This window comes from Hippoglossus hippoglossus, chromosome 21 (genome assembly GCF_009819705.1).
Source record: "Hippoglossus hippoglossus isolate fHipHip1 chromosome 21, fHipHip1.pri, whole genome shotgun sequence".
NCBI classification, from domain to species: domain Eukaryota; kingdom Metazoa; phylum Chordata; class Actinopteri; order Pleuronectiformes; family Pleuronectidae; genus Hippoglossus; species Hippoglossus hippoglossus.
In genome coordinates, this window is record NC_047171.1 from 2821683 (window position 1) to 2841305 (window position 19623).

The following is a 19623-nucleotide window of genomic DNA, read 5'->3' on the forward strand; positions in this document are numbered from 1 at the left end:
CACTTCCTCTTAATGCCAAGCTACAGCCAAGATCAAGTACGTTTTCAGTATGTTTCATATTCTTCTTCAAGAGGAGACTGAAAAAAAACAAAAAACAATCACCGCAAGACTTTCATTCTGTAGCATTAAAGAACATGTGGCGGCCAGATTTACAGAATGAAACGTCCGTCAATTCTTAGCGACGCTCGTTCAAACAAATCTGATCGAGAGAGCGTTGATAATCTGACAACCACTTAAACTATTTCTTTGCAGAAGGTTAGAGTTGAGCTCTCGGCTTCCACGGGACAATTTTAAATGTTCAAACTGTCAATAAGCTGCTCTGCAAAGGTTAAAGGTTTAATGTTACGTCACACTGATCAAACTGGATCTCACACATGTTGAGCTATGAAAATGAAACAGCTTCCACTCTGAACATGTGGCCGTGCACTTCCCCATGTGTGTGTTTTGTTAATGCAACTCGTTTTCATGAGAATAAAGTGGGAGTGGGAAACACCCGAAAGCCAAATGAGATTTAACATTCAACCTCCTTAATTGAGGCCAGCCGGCTCTGTAGCAGAACTCTGGTGTAAAAGAATAAAGAAAACACGAAAATAGAAACAGCAAAAATATTTATTCACCAGTCAAAACATAAACTTCAAGATATGAGGTCTGAGGACTGAACTCCACACTGATGCATGCATGCTGAGACTTCTGTTACCTGGAGGCATTAAACAGAACGGATGAACTGTACATACTGTCTCTAGTGTGTGTGAGGTTAAAAACAAACTGACATGACAAACCTACTTTGAGATCAGACCCAAATGTCAGAGGGCTCCGCAAAAAATATACACACAAAGTTGCCGTCCGAGAGACGACAACGTTTTAGGAAATGAATTAGCAGGGGGGGGGGGGGGGGGGAGCTTTTCTAGTCGATGAATATAAATAGGTAGGTCTCAGAGAAGAGCTTGCAGCAATCATGCAAGATGATGGGTGTGTTTTTGGTACATCTTTATCAGGAAGTAGGATGGAGGAAGAGTCTATCCGAACTTGTATTCTCCCTCGGTACCAAGCGGGCAGAAAAAGGGGGTGGCAGTGGCTGCGGTGGGTTATCAGTTCTCGAGGAAAGCCACGTAGTCGGTGAGTCTGGCCAACTGCTGCTCGTTGGGAACCAGTGAGATGGGGGGAGGATCTGTGGAGAGAGAGAGACGGAGGAGGAGAAGTGAAGTCAGACGGGGGATTCCTTATTGTGCCAAGTGCTATCCATCGTCTTACACCTCAGTCCATGTGCTGTAGCTCAGACTCAGCCGGGGTTTCAAATCCATCTGGACACGAGCTACCTGTCGTCCCACTCTCCCTACATTATATCACTGTGTAACATTATGTCATTTATATTTAACCAAACCGAGAAGAATTCCTTGTGTGAGATCCGTTCTCCAACCAAAATCACCACGTTCTCTAAAGTCCCAGTGGCGCTGGAGAGGGAGGGGGGGGGGACTAATGGTGAGTGGGTTAGCATTCTGAGGCTGGACATGTGCAAAGCAGATGCGTCGGCAGGGAGGTTTTAAGATTACAGAGGGAAAAGACAGACCGCGATCTCCTCGTCTGTTTGCACTAAATCAGTTTTTCTGAAAAGATGAATCAATCTGTGACCTTTTCAAGTTGAGGACACGCAAGACAGAAGTCGAACGCAAATAAAGGAACGCAGGTGAAGGGAATTATGAAAAATATGGACATCGTACAAAGGAAGATTTAGCAAATCTAAAACTTGAGTTACTCAGTTTCTCGGAAAAGGAAAATCTCTTTCTATGGGATTGAGAGAGACTCTTAGATCCACGTGTCTAATAAACTGTGGGAGGAAGAGTAGAAGGAAAGTGGATGAAGGATTCCTCATGAAGACAAAACCGTTTGGACGACAGAACCGTGGGCTGGAGATGGGCACAATTCAACAGAGCAACACCGCCACCTACCGGGCTTTTTGGGCATCACCATCCTGGTCGTGGGGTCCGCCTGCCAGCCTTGACTCACCACACCTTCAAGACAAGAAGTGGGAAAGGAGAAGAAAATACACTCATCAGCAAATGTGTTGTCATGTTTGTGTATGGAAATTGACAGCATCAGCCCCCCCCCCCCCAGCTTTGCTTGTGTATCTTCAGCCTCACCCTTCACTGCCTCCTCCACAGTGTAGCCCACGAAGGCAGCGAAGTCCTCAGCTGTGATGGACGTGTAGGCCTGGGCCACGAGGCTGTACGCCCTCTGCCGTGTGCTCTCTGCGAGGGAGACACAAACAGCACAGACATTTATATCATGTAGGTTCACGGGGAGCACAGTGACAGTGTATACAGCAGAGGCAACGGCAACTTAATCCGAAGGGAACAGTACCTTCAGTCATTTTGAACATGGGGTTTAAGACTTTCTTGTAAACAAAGGCGCTAATCAGCAGCAGCACTGGGACTTTTAGACTGTGTCCAACTATTTATCAAGAGTGACGGGCTTTTGAAGCCGGGGCTCGTTCTTTCCTACGATCATTAGCAGTTACAGATGTGTATGTTTGGGTAAAACGTAGAGTAAATGTTTAAGGCCCACATGGAAAATTTCGATTTCACATTTCTGTCCTTGTAAATTTTCTATCTCGCGGTTTGTTTGTGGCAAATCTTGAGTTCGGGTTTAACAAGTTCCTTTGTCTGAACCCAAACAGGCACATGGTCACAAAACAAAGCTTTTTCTAAACTTAATTTCTTGAATGGCTTCACGTGCTCTCAGGGTCTGGGTTTGCTTCAGATGAACCTTTGATTTGATTATGATTTACTGATGAGCCAAAGCAAAAAAGAAATTCTTCCACAATAAGAGCACTTAACAGTTGTTGTTCCATCAAAGCATGTTCAAAGTGAATCCAGGACGCTACGTGCTGCGTTTACATTCCTGCCTCATTTATCCAGCCTGACTTGAAGTGTTGCTGCAGTTTGTGCAGATACCAGTAAGAGCGACGGGTCCCCACACCAGCACGGATTTGCCGTGGTGTTTTATAGCCTAGCAACCGTGAATGTGTATCAACAGCCAGCTCCCAGTCTGTGGCAGCAGGTCGCAGCAGTAACAATAACAAGTGGGCTGGATGAGAAAAGACAGCTGTGAGGCGAAGGCTACAGATTTGTCAGGAGCGCTTTCCCATGCTTCTGTCCAAACGGCTTCCTGTTCTCGCTGCTATCGTACTAAAATGTTAAAAGAATAAAAGATATAAACATTTTTAAAATGCTGACCTGGGTTTAAGTATCAGTTGTGTCTGAAGTTAGATAATAAACTATTAGTAGAGTAGTTTCCTTACATAGGTGGAGTAACTTCTGCAGTTCTTAGTAAGACACTAGGAAGATTAAAATAAACCATTTTTAATGTAATTACATTGTTTTGTCGTTGTGGTCTTTTTTTATTACAATTGAATGACTTGAAAAAAGGAAGTTCACTGCTTTTTCTAGTTGGTATTAAACTCCCATCTGGTAAAAGTGAATCATGACTCACACTGAAGAAATGCTTCTTGTGTTGGAACGACTTTCTTGCACCTGACCGGCTGCATGTTGGAAAAGGAATGAGGCCACAGACCAAATGCTCCGAACGCAGCCAAGCAGGTCATCTCAAGGGGCTTTTTGTAACCCAGCCCCCCCCGCCCCCGGCAAACAAGTATTTTTACCATGGCCTCTTGACCATTAGCAAATGACTACAGGGGCAACTGGACTACAGCCCCTGGTCAGTGTGCCCCTCCGACACTTCAGCGTTGGGTGGGAGCTGCTGAGCAAGTTGTCCATGAGGGGGGAGGGGGGGGATTTTATCGAGGAGAAACTGGACCTGGTGTCTCCTTCTCAGTCTATTCCAGGGCTGCTATCATTTCTCACCCTCTCACCACTTAAAAATAGCCCCCCCCCACACTTTTCACCAGCAAAGGCAAAGCAGACAGGACATGGCAAGGGCTTTTATTTTTAAATACAGCCCATTGCCAAGTAAGAGCAGCAAAGGAAACGTTTTGTTGGAAGCACTCAAAGAAACGTGTATATGTATAAAATACCAGGTATAACACTGGACCTCCATGTTTCTTCCTTATGCTCCATTCATATCGATATCATGTTTTAGTTAAATGAAGAAAGTCGATTCTGTAAATTCATGCGGTTTTATTCCAATGTTCAATTAAAGGCAGACATGGAAACAGTTTCAACACAAACTTGACACGACAACAATTACTACAACTATTTCCCAAAAGCTTCATATGAGGAAATTAGGTGTGAGCCTTCTACATGTTCATGACTCGACCATGTTGCACCATTTACATGGTTCAGAAGTACAAAAGTATAAAAAGACATTAAGAAAAGGCACAAATATAACATTGACATAAATATTGCACTGAAATAAGGGGCATGCCATTGTAGCCCACAACCTCTGTCACCTTATATTTCCCTTAACATTAAACAGTCCCTTCCATTAACACTAAATCCCTTTAAAGGACATATTTCAGTATTTCCTACAAGTCCCTTAACACTTTGAATCTTCATTATTCCTCCTCCTCCTCCTCCTCCTCTTCTTCTTCCTCTTCCTCTTCTTCTTCCTCTGCATCTTCGAAATCCTCCTCTTCACACACTCCAAAGTCCATCTTTGCCAGGACTGCCTCAACATGCTCTGTCGACAAAGTGAAGTGGTCCATCTTCTCGAAGCCCGGCTCTGGCCGCTCCTCCCCGAGTGAACATTTAGCCGCGTCCTTCGTCTGCACGATGAGGCCCTTGGAAGCTACGAGGAACTCGGCACTACCGCTCTGCTCCAGTGCTCTCACCGCCGTATCGGTGAGCTCTGTGCTTGATTGCAGTCGTTCACCGTAACGTTGGGCCAGAGCCCGGAGAGCTGCCACCTTTTCATCTTGCTCTTTACTAATCTGCTCTAGTAGAATGTTCTTGCGGTCTTCGAGAACAGCATACAAATGGTCAAAGCGCTCAGCTAAGCCTTGCTTCGCACGCTGAGCGTTCTCCTGCACGGCACGGCAGGCATCTTCCATCTGGTTGAGAAGAGCCTGTAGACGCCCATTGCTGGCGACCAGGGTATCGATAGCGTTGCTCAGTTCACCTTTCTGTGTCTGGTACACACTCGCTATAGGTGCCACCTCGCAGTCCTTGTGTTGACCGAACACCTTGCACATGGAGCAGGTGGGCACTTGGCAGGTAATGCAGTAGATGTTGATTTTCTCATCTTCGTGCTCTTGGCACATGGGCTCTTTGGACTCTTTAGGCTTTATGGTAGTTTCTGTAGTTCCACTGCCGCTGCCTTCTTGCTGCTGCTTATAGATGTCAATAATGTTTTCTACCAATAGGTTGCGCTGGAGCCCGTGGACGCCATGGCGGTCAAGCACAACCTCAAATCGACACGTAGGGCATCGGAAGACGCCACCGGAAAAGCGGTATGGGTTGCGCGAGTCATAGAGGTCACTCGCACAGCTACGGCACAGGTTGTGCTGGCAGGGCAGAATGACCACAGGCTTGGTGAACATCTCCAGGCAGATGGGGCAGCTCAGTTGCTTCTCCAGGCTATCCATGGGGCTGGGGGGCCGAACCATAGTTCCTGTCCTCTGAACGTCCATTGTGGAAGTCTTGGCCTACAGCTATACCAGTAAGTTTCCTAATCGCCCAACGTTTCACTCTCTGCTGAGTTAAAAGCCGAGGGCAGACTTCTCCTTAGTGTTGCCTGTGATAATGCTGCTATCTGTTCTGGCGGCGAGCTAGCAGATCTGTCTTTTATACCAGCCCCTCACAGCTGGTGACACCCAATCCTGTCGACCAACGAGAGCACACATTCCTGCCTGCTGGCTGGCCCTGGCTCTTTTCAGAGAAATGCCCCCCCCCTACCCAGTGTAGCATGTGTCATATGCTCTACTGGGCACCGTGTCCCTTCTAACAGCAACAGAAGTGGGGGACCGATCGGAGACAAACAGGACCCACGTGACTGGTTTACCTGGTAGAGGGAGCTCAACAAGTCAACATCAACATCCTGTGACCACGTGGTTGTGGCTGTTGATTGTTGATTGCATGCATTTGAGGTGTTTCCTTATTTATTTAAGAGAAACAAAGATCTATTTGCTGGTAAATGCTCGATAAATCTAATTAATACACTTATTACTAATTTGAGTGTTTTGGCAGGTTTGAGGAAAATGTATTGTTTGGACTTCCCTGCTGTTTGTAAGGCACCGGTTATTTAGAGAACTGCAGAAGTATTTTTACAAAAGTGATTATTACATATGTTAGCATATTTGTTTGTGGAAATTTTACCTTTATTTTGGTTGATACAGTTAAGGTCAGACAGGACATGGGGTGAGAGTGTAGGGGAGACACACAGTAAATGGTCCGGCTGTCTGAGACATATATAACCATGTGATCTAGACCCCAAACATCAGAGGTTGGTCTTTAATGAATCAAAACAAAGGGTGAATAAAGTACACACCAATGTACTTGTGCTTATGGGAACTAAATTGCATAAATCACAACACTTCATTTTACCAATAATGTAAATTGGGTGAATTTAGATTCCAAAGCCTAATTCCCACACATCATTTATCGTCCCTTGTTGCACAAGTGTCTTATGACATACGTCAGCGTCCACGGCAGATAAACACCAAGTACCGTAAACATGTGGGAGAGGCTATTCTTACACCTCTTGCACAAGGGAAACATCACATGACACAAATGCCAACATTTGTGCGCATGAGGGCAAATAGTGTTGTTCAAAACACTTATACTTTCGGAAGAGGATGAGGAAACAAGACAACGGACATATTAAGATGTGCAGCTACATTATGAAAGAGAATCTGTGAATCGGTGAATGTGAGCATGGAAATGAAAACCTTATTCTTTATGCGGAGCCGTGGCAACCTGCACTACCCTCTATTCCTACTGCCGAGAAATTTCCATTGTGTTCAACTGTTTTAAACACATTTCATTTCCTTCCAGCTGGGCTGCATCACAGCTGTGCTCAGCTTGTGCCCCCTGCTGACTGTTATTCAGAATGATTCAGTCGACATTTAATTCGCTTCAATGTGCCTTACTGGTAATTTCACCACAGTGTCACAGAACCAACTGTGCAAAGCATTTAGATATAATTTTAGCTTTATGACATGTAAAAGGGATGACGCATGCTTTTGGTGGTTACCTCGAAGGCCTTCCATGACCGGGAGAATATTCTCTGTCCACTGGAAGGCTGCGATGGCCGTGTAGATCTCTGGAAAGTCCCGCTGCCAAATGCGTTGGCCAACTGCCCAAATAGCTGCTAATTCGGGGTTTGCCTGTACACAATGTGGAGAAGTGTTTCAAATCTGTCAGTATGTTACACTGGACTCGACATTCTACTGTAAACAGATTTGACACCGGAATACGCAAAAGATAATTCCAGTAGGTTTAGAACCTGGGACTTATTTTCACATCTTTTTGGGTTTATATGATAAATAAGGACAGAAATGATTGTAATCGTTCTGATATTAAGAGAGAAGATTACAATAACAACTGTGACACAACTCATCTAAAGGGTTATTTGTCGTGTGAATGGGCATATAAACTAAGTTACAACATTAAAAGTCCTTGGATTTTTAACCTAATGGATAGATGTGTGTCTAACTGTAACAGGAAATCTTACGCTCAAGATCTTAAAGTCACATTCTGAAATCTTGTAGGATCTGAGTTTCTACAAGAAGACGTAAGTGAAGAATGTAAACAAGAGTGAGATGGAGCTGTCGGGAAAGAGTGGAGCAACATTACAAAGTTCGAGTAGAGAGTTTGTGAAGTGAACAAACACAAAGGATTGTTTGAATCTCTGAAATGTGGCAACAAAAATGATGAGAAACTCTTTGCGCAGCTTTCACAGGCTACATGTGGGGGACAGAGAGTTGTGGCTATTTATGCTACAAATTGTGTGTGCATACACTGTTTTGTGGTTGTGTTACACTAAATATTGGACTAATGTCTAACAAAGCAAATGCTAATGTTACTAAAAACACGTTGCAATTTATCTACGGCTGAGCTGTTTCTGGACAGAGTTGTTTGAGCAGATGTGAAAATAGTTTTAATTCTCTTTTAAATACGATATATTCAACTTAACTAATAGATCTCAGCTAATGTCAGACATTCATAAAACATTGTTAAGTTCCGTGTAAACAGACGAAGGAAGAGCAGGAAGATCATGTGTTATCATAATGAGACAGGTGTCAGAGGTAATTCCTCGTGTTGTGACATGCTTACCAATTTTATCGGTTGGGGAACCCTCTTCCATAGATACCTGGCATTGTTCCTGTTGGACGTTAACACATTGTCACGCAGAAGACAACAGGACAGACTTTACATATATATCTGTACGCATATGTATTAACAAACACAACATTTATATCAACTGCTTTTCCTGCTGACTGCACACACTCAGGTCATTACTTTTTTGCAGGACTTTTGCAATTCTAAGAAAGCAGGTGGGTATTTTTTTTGTGTGTGTGTGTGGGGGGGAGTTATTGTGTTAAACGTTGAGTAGAGATATATACTAGAGCTAAAACTCAGTGCGATAAGTGATCACTACAACTATGTATATACTGTAATAAATGATTTTGTGTCTTCTGCATCTACGGAACTCTGGAGGAAAAGAGGGACAAATAAAGAGTATATGCATATGCAAAAGTATCTGTTATATGAATTATACTTTATATTTACACCCTCACAGCTCAAAATCCAATCATCATCAGCTACCGAGGACAGACACAGTGGACTTACATGTCATTGTGTAGTAAATAGAGGGACAGCAGCTGGGCGTAGACCTGGGGGGTTGCGATGCCTCCTGGAGCCTGAAAGACAGAAACACACGTGTGATGTTAAACGCTTGAAGATGTAAAAGGAGCAGAAATGTAAAGACATCTTCAGACAGTGACGAGCATCTGGTGAGTTGTGTTGTTGTTGTTGTGTTGTTGTTGTGTTGCTTTAGCTTCCGTTAAGGCCACTAACCTCCCAGTCAGACTGTGTTAACGAAGCTAACTGGTCGGCACTAACGTCTCCTGAAGTCAAACAGCTAACCTGGTCTGGTTTAAATCTGTTAAACAGTGATGACGTCCTAAATGATAAAATAGCATCCTACTAACTCGAGCTGTGTTTACCTTAGTTAGCCTGCTAGCTCCCCACAGGATGCTAACAACACACACTAACACCTTGAAGCCACTCGTGTTAAACCCGAGGACACTGTGTTGCTGTTGTCTTCACGAAAAAAATCATCATTTATGAGCCAATTAGAGAAAAGTAAGTTAATTAATTAATAACAGCACCTGGAAGTGAAACTAGCCATGAAACCGGCTAGCGACCTAGCTTAGGACGTTAGCCCCCGAGACAGGGCAGCTAGCACCGGGCGAGGGAAGCGGCCCAGAGAGGCCGGACGCCCGGGACCCGGCGGGGCTGCTGCACACACACGTGGAACTCTTACCTCGACTTCCTGAGCTTCACACTGTTCTAATACTTTATCATAATTCTCCTCCATGATCACAGCTGTCGGCATGATGCTGCCTGGCTGCTGCAGCGGACTCTTCTTCTACCGTCTGGGTGCTGCGGCGCTGCAGCCCGGGGACGGGTGCGGCTGCCCCCAAGTGGTCGAAGCATGCACTTACTACTTATAATATGAATCTAATTAATCTTTATTTATAGAGCATCTTTCAAAACATATATTACAAAGGAAGAAAATTGACTTAAGTATAAATGAATAAATGAACAAGAGTTTGTAATTAAACAGGACATAAATAATTAAACAATTTATTTATGTATGTATTTATTTATACAATTATTTATTTATTTATACTTAGGTCATTGTTTGTCCTCCATAACAACGTGTTTTACAAAGGAAGCATAAAAACAGACAGTAAAACATCAGGTTTAGAAGAAACTGTTAAAATACATTAGTGTATAAATTCAAGTGCCGTGTAAAATGCTCAGTATTATTTATATTATTATATTATTATCAGACCCTCCTGTCCTATTTCCTACAGTTAACCGGTTCACAGTTTCAAACACAGTGTTCTGTTGAGAATAACTGTTCTGAACACACCGTCCCCTATTTTCTATTTCCTTCCCCAGCTCCAAAACCTACTCTTTGTCTGAAATAGAGAACACAACCTCCTTCCGTCCCCTGATCCCTCTCTTGAAGCACTTTAGTGAAGGGTATAGGATATAATGATGGTCTGCTTTAATATAGAAAAAGAAAATATTCCCTTATCCCTTCTAGGCATGAGCATATCTTTAATGGTGCGGACTTTCAATGCAGGAGCAGAGTAACAGAAAATGTTCCTTTACTGAGCAAAGATATAAATAAGAGATCTGCTGTAATCCTGTTGTAACTGAAACTGTAACTTGTTCTGCAATGACAAACGTCACCACTTGGGGCAGCATTGCTCAGGTGCTGCACTGCTTCAGTCTGAGGATATTTATAATACTGTTGGTTTTTAGTAACACTGCTGCTTAAGGCCAAAATATATTATCAACAACTGGAAGGTCTTCTTCCTAAGATGTTTGTCTTGCCACTGCCTTCTTCTGTTTATTTTATTTTATTTAGTTTTAGACAATTCATTAGAATCCTTCATTCAAAACCTTTTTTATATTTCATATTTTATATTGCCTTGTGTTTCTTTTACATCTTGACTCTCTTTGTACGTCCTCAATAATTCAAACTTTTCATGTCCAGATCTCCTGTTATGATGTCGGCTAATGGAAACGATCAGAGGTGTAACATCTTAACAGTCCTGAGACACAATCTCTAAAACATCTTCCCTTTCTGCAGTGGGGATTTTATTATGTGTAAAGTGGTCGTGAGCAGCTTCTCAGACTGGAGGAGTTATCGTGCTCTTTACTTCACCTTTCAACCGATTTCACGGGGAAGCTTCGGTTTGGAAGTTGTCACAACAGATATTATTGATTCATCCGATTGTGTCGGGTCTCAGCTTTAGAAATCCTCCCCTCAGAGACGTAACCTGCTGCTGGTTGAGACAGAGCGAGAGATTTGTTTGTGTAAGCTAGAGGTCAAGCGTCGTGTTGTCACTGCAATCCAGAAATGAGGTCATCTCAGTCTCACTTGTGTTACTGTGGCTGCTGTTCTCTGCAGACGCTCTCAGGCTTCCTCTCCATCTGTTTCCCTTCTCAGTATTTGAGATGTTTTCTGCCTGGGAGGGTTTTGCAGAGTTAAAGAATAAAGAGGAACAAAAGGCAGAAGCAGTCAAGACCTTCATCCTGTCTTTCTAGTTCCGTGTTCCTTGTCCTTGGAATGTGTTAGTGCACATCACCAGAGCTATTATACAAGTCTATAAATCATTCCTTCACCTCAATTGATTCCATACGTTCGCCTCAAGAGTCATAATTTTGATTCCATCTGTTTTTATTAAATAGTTTTCTTTTGAATTAATCATGAATGATCTCCCTCCACTTTCTCTGCATCTTATAGCGTTCACCTCCCTTTGCCCACAGGTGAGATTTGCCTCTGGCTGTGAGAAATCATTTCCATACCTTAGAGAAGAGCAGGATACCGCCCGAGGGACTTCTCAAGGTTTGGGTGAGCCTTCGGTTCTGCTGACTGAAACTCTCTATAAACATTGTTTTTCTTTTTTGCTTGCAAAATATTCTCCTGATGATATTGTCAGATCTTTATTCCACCACTTCTACAGGTCTGGGTTGTGATGTCTGCGTTATTTTGCAGAGAAGCAGCCGAGGAGACGTTGTGCTGCCAATCGACCCCTAATTCACGTCACATGACATAAGTTTCTCTTCAAGGACGCTTTAAAACAATAACTTTTTTAATTTTCCCCTTAATCCTTACTGCTCTGTAACCGAGGAAGATTTCCACGGGATTAACGTGAATTAGATCCGAGAGGAACTTCAGTACAATCACGTTTCATAACTCATCTCGGCACAATCCCAAACCTCTTTGATCCTCTGGTTTATGTTCTCTCGCCAAGAACGCCGCAGCTCATCACCATTCAGGTTGAATGTAAGATCTCCCATAAGGGATGGACACATACACTATTTATGATTGAGCTGTGAGTGCGTGAGAAGGATGTGTGTCAGGCTGACAAAATTAAACATGTTCCATGTGTATGCAATTGCCCCTCATTGATTTTCTTGTACTTTAAAGTGTGCATTTAGATGAACATCTTAATAATTGTGTGTGTGTGTGTGTGTGTGTGTGTGTGTGTGTGTGTGTGTGTGTGTGTGTGTGTGTGTGTGTGTGTGTGTGTGTGTGTGTGTGTGTGTGTGTGTGTGTGTGTGTGTGTGTGTGTGTCTAACAGGATGTGTTCCAAATAGCTTGTGGCCAACACCGGAGCTCTATGACACTGAAGAATAACACAAACACAATTCTTCTTGGAAAGTGAGAGGAATAAACACCCAGATCTCCTGAAGGTGAGACGTGTTGCAAAGCTGAACATCCTGTTCACAGCAGCAGAGATAAGAAACAGTAGAACTGAACTTAGACAACAGCTCCTGTTCTCTCTGAGGGGAGCTGATGCATCTGCAAAGCGCCTTCGGCCGGCAGCTCAGCAGCTCAGCAGCTCGGCAGCTCAGCAGCTCGGCAGCTCGGCAGCTCGGCGGCCTGCTGTGCTCCCTCCTGCACCGACATCGCCCCATCTTCATCCAGCGAGGTTGACAGTGAGGAATGTGTGGGGAACTGTTCTCTCATTTATTTTCATCATTTCATCTTTGCTTCTTCGTATCACAGATTCAGCAGAACAGGGCGGAATCAGACGTCAGCACAAATCTGTGGGTGTATTCTCCATGAAGGTAACATCCATCTGAGAGTGACACTGTTCACACTGTAAAAACCATTGCTGGTTACATGTAAGTTATGAAAACTGAATCAGTCTTTCACATAAAGATTAACACTTTCTACACACTTTATCAAGTTCTCTGATTTTTCTCTTTTCCATTTTCTCACTCACTCTCCCTGTTCCCCAGATACACACTGACACACACACACCTATAAAATTGAACAGACGAGACATGCACAGACACACACAAACGCACACAGTGGCAATGCTGTTTGTTCATTTGTTAAGAAAAGATGGTTTCTAAGAATAGCAGTGTTTGAACCTGGCCCGTGGGTCTGTGCCAACACAGCTAAAAATAAGACTTCAGACAAAAGTCTCAAAAATGACAAGCGATTCACTTTCTCCAAACCAATAGTTTGACAAGTGCCTGAACTGGAACACTTTTAAGAAGTGTAAGATATTTTAGGGACAGCAGCGATCCGCTGGCATGATGCTTTGACGCCTTTATATCTGAGAATGATTTTTATCAACAATACATAAGTACAGTCTTTACAAACACATACATTTCTGTAGAATCCTGTTTAAAGCATTTGAAGAGAAACCTGTGAGGTCAGGAGAAGGTGGCTGTGGCAGGTGGCTGCGCTGCCTGGATTCTGGAGCCACGCTCCCGTCAACAAGCCACCAGATCATCCTGAGCTTACGACGGATTTGCAACTGACCCAAATTTAGTCTCATGCTGCGAGTGTAAACAGTAGCTTTGCACTGGTCTGCATGGAAGCTGTTGAAGTCCTGGAGTTAGTTAGTTGTGGCTTATAATGAGAACATGAATATGCTGGCATTGGTGCTAATGGAGGCACGATGTGTATCATTAGGCTTGTGTTTGTTATTCTGCTTGTTTGCTTGCAGCCATTGAAATAGGACTTGACAACAAAGGGCTCATACACATGGCAGTGTAACAAAAACAGGCGACTCTGCTGGATGGTGTATTCGACAGACTTGGAGTGTGATACCCAGGAATTACCGTGTCTCCGTGTCTTGTTGGTGCAGCCGTCCTGACAGAATTACATAAACCAAAATAGTTTCCCCCACAAGCCACATGACAAATTGCATAATATGCCCACAGAAAACTTTGTGTTGCTGTAGCACGGCGTCACCACGCAGCCACATCTCTGTGTGGATGACAGTGTCAGTGCCGTTTCTGCTCCAGCTGTTTTATTTTCTTCATCCCAGCAGCAGACGGGACAGACTCTGTGGATGTCTGCCGGTGGGAGCTGCAGCTCAGCCAGCGTGTAGCAACTTAAATCAAAGTCTGTGTGCATCTATTCATATATTACAGGAAGAGGACTCTGTCGTGGTTATGATGGCTGTCTCGCAGAGAGCATCAATATCGTATCTGCATTCCTCTTCTACAGGCTGGAGAGGAACAGAACAATCTGAGGCCACTGGTGGGAAGTAACTTCACAGACAGACAGAAACACGATCTTTTAAAAAAGCATGTTTGTGTCCAGAGGTTGCATCTTGATTATATGTCGCTAAAAAAGCAGCTGTGCCCATGTTTGAAATCAGTTTTATTGAGTACTTGAAAGCTGTTATGAATTCCTGTAATATTCCAGTGTATTTGTTTGAGCTTGACCTGCAGACCTTGGCATTACCTTTGAGGATGACTGGGTTTAATGGAAAGACTGAACAACCACTTTTAACTCTCGACAAGATTGCAAAATGGAGAGAAATGGACATTTGTTTTTGGTGGAGGTTAAAATACAAAATACAAGTTACTGTGCCTAGCGTGCATCATCTCAGCTGGAAACATGCAGCTCTTGGATAAAGTTAACGCTCTCCAGCAGAGTTCGGGCGACTAACAAGCAAATAAAATGAACAATAATAATAACATTTATTCATGAATCAGTGAATTTTCATTTCTTTTAGAACTGATAATGCGAATTAATTATGACCGTTATCTTATTACAACCACCAACATATTGCTAACCTGGTCATTTAAAGTCGTATTTGTGTGGTAAATGAAATGCAGACGGTGGTCACAGCACCGTGCACGATAGCAGTGCACTTGGTCCTGAGAGACAAATTCTTAATATCTCAAGACTTAAATGGATGAGCTGGTTCAGGTCTGAGTAAATTAAGGTTTGTGGGTTTGTTTTCCTACTTTAGGATGGAAGCGTCCACTCAATCATTTTCGAGAGCTGCTGAGTGGATGTGGTATTTAATGTCCGGAGCTATAAATTCAGTACTCGAGGTCCAAGAGCAATAATGGATATCCTTAGTTTTCCCATATCGTGCTGGTGCAGGGGTCACAAGCCCCTCTACTCTCAGATACTTCAGATAAACATGTGTTTTGCTCTAACTGTGTCTTTCTGAAATGGAGAAAAACGGTTTGTGTCTGGATTGGTTGACCTCATACACACAGAAACTACTATTATCTGATATATTTCTGGCCTCTCTTAGAGAAACTCCTTTCAACCTGATATGTGTCACGTCCTGTAAAGACATGAGGCTTCCATGGTGTTGAGTTTGTCTTCAAAGTAAACGGCTTAACGACATTGAAGTTATGAACTTACCCAGAATAGAAACACATTTGAATATTATCACTGCATAAATTGACGTAGATCCACTGCAGGTGCATATTGTTAATTTGATGCCTGTGGGACGTGGAAGTGGAAGAAACATCATGTGGGAAACAGAAATAGCTACAAGAACTCACAACAACAACAACAACAACAACAACAACAACAACAACAACAACAGTGGCTGAAGGGAAGATTGTTAAAGGATTTGGAGCTTTAGAAATAATTTGATCTGTGAGCTGACAAAGGAATGAAAAGAGAAAAAGCTTCACATTGTTCATCATACATGTCACACGACAAAGATTCCGAGGCCAAACACGAGCTCTATTTTCCATGAATGTCTGCAGCATGTCTGCCTTGCTTCACTCTCATTGCCTCAATCCCATTTCACCCCTCCTCCCTACATCTCCCCCTTGTTTTCGAGGGTTGTCTTGCCCCTTGAAGTCACAAGGGGTAGTGGTTGAAATCTTCCCTTACGAATTGGGACAGCCCTTCAAGACGCCGTCACGTCATCAGTAGTCGTCGCGTAAACAGACGAGACAAAACGTTTCTCCGGGGATGTCATTGTAATAACATCGCTGAGATCTTAAATAAACCAATGCTGTTGTTTGCAGTTACTAAAGTGGCAAACTATGCTAATGCAGGAGAATCAATGACATTTTAAATTGAAAAGCTTGGATGCTCGGCATTATTTCACGTATAAATCAAAAGCTCACAGCTGCGGGCTGCGAGCAGCGGTCTGTAGGCAACCCTGCCAGGATGCTTTATTGATAGAGGAGCGGTTAAGTTCATTAACATCGCTGCTATACGCTGGTTCAATCAACTGCATCGTGTATCTTCAAAGAGGGGGGTGAAATTATGTTAAAATATGGGATTATAATGCAATTATTGTGAGGTTGTTGTGTCGCTTCGTGCCAAAGCCTGACTCCATTTTCGTCTTAAACATGGCAACGCTTCAGTGTCGTCTCCAGATCAATGGATTCCTTCTGCACAGTGAGCTGCAGCAGGATGTTGTCCTGTAGAACAACTACTGAGTGATGACGAGTGTCACACCAGGCGTCTTCTCACATGATCCATTTGCAGACGGGCTGTGAATCAATTAGCACAAGAGGGTCTTTGTACCGGGGGAAAAATCGAACTGTCGGCCTGGTGATATATGTGCTCTCCACACGGCTAAATGCAAAGATATATTGTAATGGTATTGGATAAACATAAAGTGAGACTCTACTTGCATAAGCTTTTGATTTTGATCACATTTATTTAGGTAAACTGCACAAACTATTGATTATTTTGAAGCCTGTCTGCATTCTGCTGACATGGCTGTTTGTGGTATAGCTTTGTCCATTGTTTTCATTCACTTGTTTAAAACCTAATATATCGATATGAAAGCCGCCCACTGCTGCAGCATCTATTTAAGTGGGCGCATGAATCTATTCTTTTCATCTCCCAGTGTAACCTCACTGTGCTTAATAATTAAATGTGGATCTGAAACGGCCCCTGGTCATGAGAGCAGCGGGTGACCTCCTGCTGTTGGTGCTGCAAACATCGTCATCACGTTGGGCTCCATAGAATCCTCTCTGCTCTGGAAACCAGTCAGTTCACATGAGGTCTGGTTGGATTTTAATGTTCCTGCACAGACATGAAAGTGAAGTGATGATGAAAACAGAGATGAAATGCAGATCTGGATCCAGGGGGTCGCTCCTCTGCCGTGGTGCCACCTGCAAACAGCTTTTCAGAACAATTAGACTAAATATCACACTGTGTCACTGACGTTTTATCAGCAGCCGGCTATTTTGGGTTTGATTGAGTCCATCAGATGAAACAAGAGAATTAACAAGGGTATGTTTATATGAGGGGGGGTGTGGTGGGTGAAAAAGCTTTCTGAGGTTTTATCATACTTTCAGATTCTTCAGCTTACTCTCTCTCTCTCTCTCTCTCTCTCTTTTATCTTCATCTTCCCTCTTTTCCTGTCTCTCTCTTGTTCGCGCTCTCACTTTTCTTTTCTTCTGTTTTCCTTGTGACCGTCCTGTTGGTCGTCAGGTAACATATGTTGATACAAAGATGGTGATTAGAAACATAAAGAGATGTTCACAGAGCAAATCACGAAGACGTTAACGAGATAACAAGGGAAATGATACAGTCAATCAGCTTAAAGCAACTAAAAAGGACAAATGGGACATGATAACATCAACATGGCAAGGGAATCAATAATGGAAGAATTACAAGAAGTAAGCCTACTTGTTTGAAGAGGAGATATAAATCTATAGATAGATAGATAGAAAGATGTAAAGTTTGTTTATTGATTGATTGATTGATTGATTGATTGATTGATTGATTGATTGGTGGATAGCAGAATGACATTGATACTGTGCCTCTTCAGTCCTTGTTACTGTATGTGGGTTATTATGGTTACATCTACTATTTAATGACATGACTTAAGGCAACTTACAGAAGATCTCATCAAAGAGAGAACATTATTGTGGGGCAGCAAATGCTCAGCTCTGCTCCATCCCTCTGGATCATAGTGCAGATGTGTGGAAGGCTCACACCTGATTCATACAATTTGCTGAAAGGGCAAATGGGTTAAATCCTCCAAAAAAGTCAGGTCTATTAAACTTTTAGAGTTTTAAATCCTTAAATAAAGTATGTTGGTCCTGGAAGTCACTTCATGGTCAAGTCTTTCTGTGGTAAAAAGTATCATCGGTTATGAAATGAAAGTGACTGAATCAGATTTATTACTGTCAGCTCCCAATGTGATGTTCTTTTGTTTACACATCATCATTATGGTTATTCTGTATCCTCACAATGCTGCACTTTCTCCAGTACTGGGTCAAACATCATTAACATGTGATGAAATGTATCTTGTGTACATGTGTTGCCGGCTCAATCACTTTGTGGATCTAGTTTCTCTCCCTCTCTTCTCTCTGTAATTACAGAAAGTCTTCAGTAGAGCCCTGCATTAATCATCCTGTGTCAGCGCTGCAGCTTCACTGTACAGTCAAGTGTGGCCTGGTCTCCACAGCAGCAGAGAAAACACTGTGAGTGTGGTTTGAAGGTTGTTATGTGCATCCACATTAAATGACTGATTGCTTTGGCTGTGAAATGTGGTTAAAACTCTTGAAAGCTCCTTCACAAAGCAGCCTTATCGAGACCTTCTGGGGAGTTTTGGTGTTATTTTTTTTAATTTATGAACTTATCACAGAGCTGCTTTGCTAAGAAAGAAACACTCGGATATGCAGTGCTGCAGGACCTCCTCTCTATTTCCTCTTGAAGACAGTGCACCATCCCCAGCGCCTCCCCCTCCCCCTACCCGTGGCCCTGTACCATCACTGCTCCTCCAGCTCTCTTCAGAGACCTCTGTCTCATTCATAATTAATGGGCGATATATAAAAAGGTGAGGGAAAGGACCCCCAGAGAGCGAGCTTGAAAACAGACTTGAAGTGTTGCATGTTGAAACGGAATGATAATGCGAGAAAGGTATAAAAAGAAGAGAATTAGAGCAGACTGATGCATTGGAGACGCTCTGATTGGACCAGCCTCTGCTTTGGGAGAAGCTGGACTGATAATCAGATCAGAGGCAGGAAGGTAGAAGAGGCTTTTATTTGAAGTATTGGTTCTACGTAGAAAGGAAGGAGGAATTGTCTCGTTTGTATAAAAGCAAAACAAAAAATAATCGGTTTCCAACTACAGGGGTTATAGATATTTTTTTATTCCCTATACCTGAGAACAGTTTATATACTTCCACAGCAGATTGTCACTTAAAGTCACATAATGTATTTCATTTACTTGCCTATAATACCTGCTTTTGCAGTATTCTATGGACACACTAAGGAATCAAGGTCTCTTAACTATTTCAGGCAGCGCAGCTAAAGTCTGCTGCTACATTCACACGACATGTTCCTCTCACTGCAACACCCCCCCGACACTTTAATCACAGCAGATGTATTTCAGGTAGCAGTGTTCAGCTCACCTGAGAACAACAAGCCCTCGCTCTCAGCTGCCAACAACTTTCCAAAAGCATCTCAGTGCCATGTCAACCTGAAGAGCAGCTCCAGTTGTCGCTTTGCTTTCGCCCGTCTGCTGTCGCTGCCAGCGGCTTCACCTGGAGCTCAGAGGCTGATAGTGGTGGTTTGTGGTTTTCAGCTGTGGGAGACAGGGACAAACCTGAGGGCTGAGGCTGGAGCTCTTCATTAAAATGCTGTGAATATGCCTGCTTCAGTGCTCACGCTCTGTTTTTACATCTGCCTATCGGTGATGTTTTCATTGCTCTCTGTCTGTAGGATT

At 43.1% G+C, this 19623-nt stretch overlaps 1 protein-coding gene across 2 annotated transcripts; it reads right to left on the reverse strand.

Annotated features, from left to right (window-relative positions):
* Nucleotides 1-591: 591 nt before the first annotated feature.
* On the reverse strand, nucleotides 592-9579 carry LOC117755087 (COP9 signalosome complex subunit 8-like). Of its 2 annotated transcripts, XM_034574599.1 has the most exons (7): nucleotides 9442-9579; nucleotides 8745-8815; nucleotides 8229-8277; nucleotides 7147-7279; nucleotides 2139-2246; nucleotides 1947-2009; nucleotides 592-1168 (listed from the first exon to the last, which is right to left on the reverse strand). In XM_034574599.1, exons 1-7 carry the CDS (start codon nucleotides 9511-9513, stop codon nucleotides 1089-1091), a joined length of 576 nt encoding a protein of 191 aa, XP_034430490.1. In that variant the 5' UTR covers nucleotides 9514-9579; the 3' UTR covers nucleotides 592-1088. The 2 variants fall into 2 exon arrangements, with proteins under 2 accessions (XP_034430490.1, XP_034430491.1); XM_034574600.1 differs by lacking the exons at nucleotides 592-1168; nucleotides 1947-2009; nucleotides 2139-2246 and adding an exon at nucleotides 4119-5586.
* Between the last annotated feature and the right edge of the window lie 10044 nt (nucleotides 9580-19623).

What these genes read in the sequence shown, in the direction of transcription:
- LOC117755087 (XM_034574600.1), bottom strand. Translation starts at nt 9,513, where the DNA reads ATGCCGACAGCTGTGATCATGGAGGAGAATTATGATAAAGTATTAGAA. An exon ending in TATTTACTACACAATGACAT is followed by an intron (nt 8,278 to 8,744) that starts GTAAGTCCACTG and finishes AACGTCCAACAG; the next exon opens with GAACAATGCCAGGTATCTAT. An exon ending in GGTCATGGAAGGCCTTCGAG is followed by an intron (nt 5,587 to 7,146) that starts GTAACCACCAAA and finishes CCAAGACTTCCA; the next exon opens with CAATGGACGTTCAGAGGACA.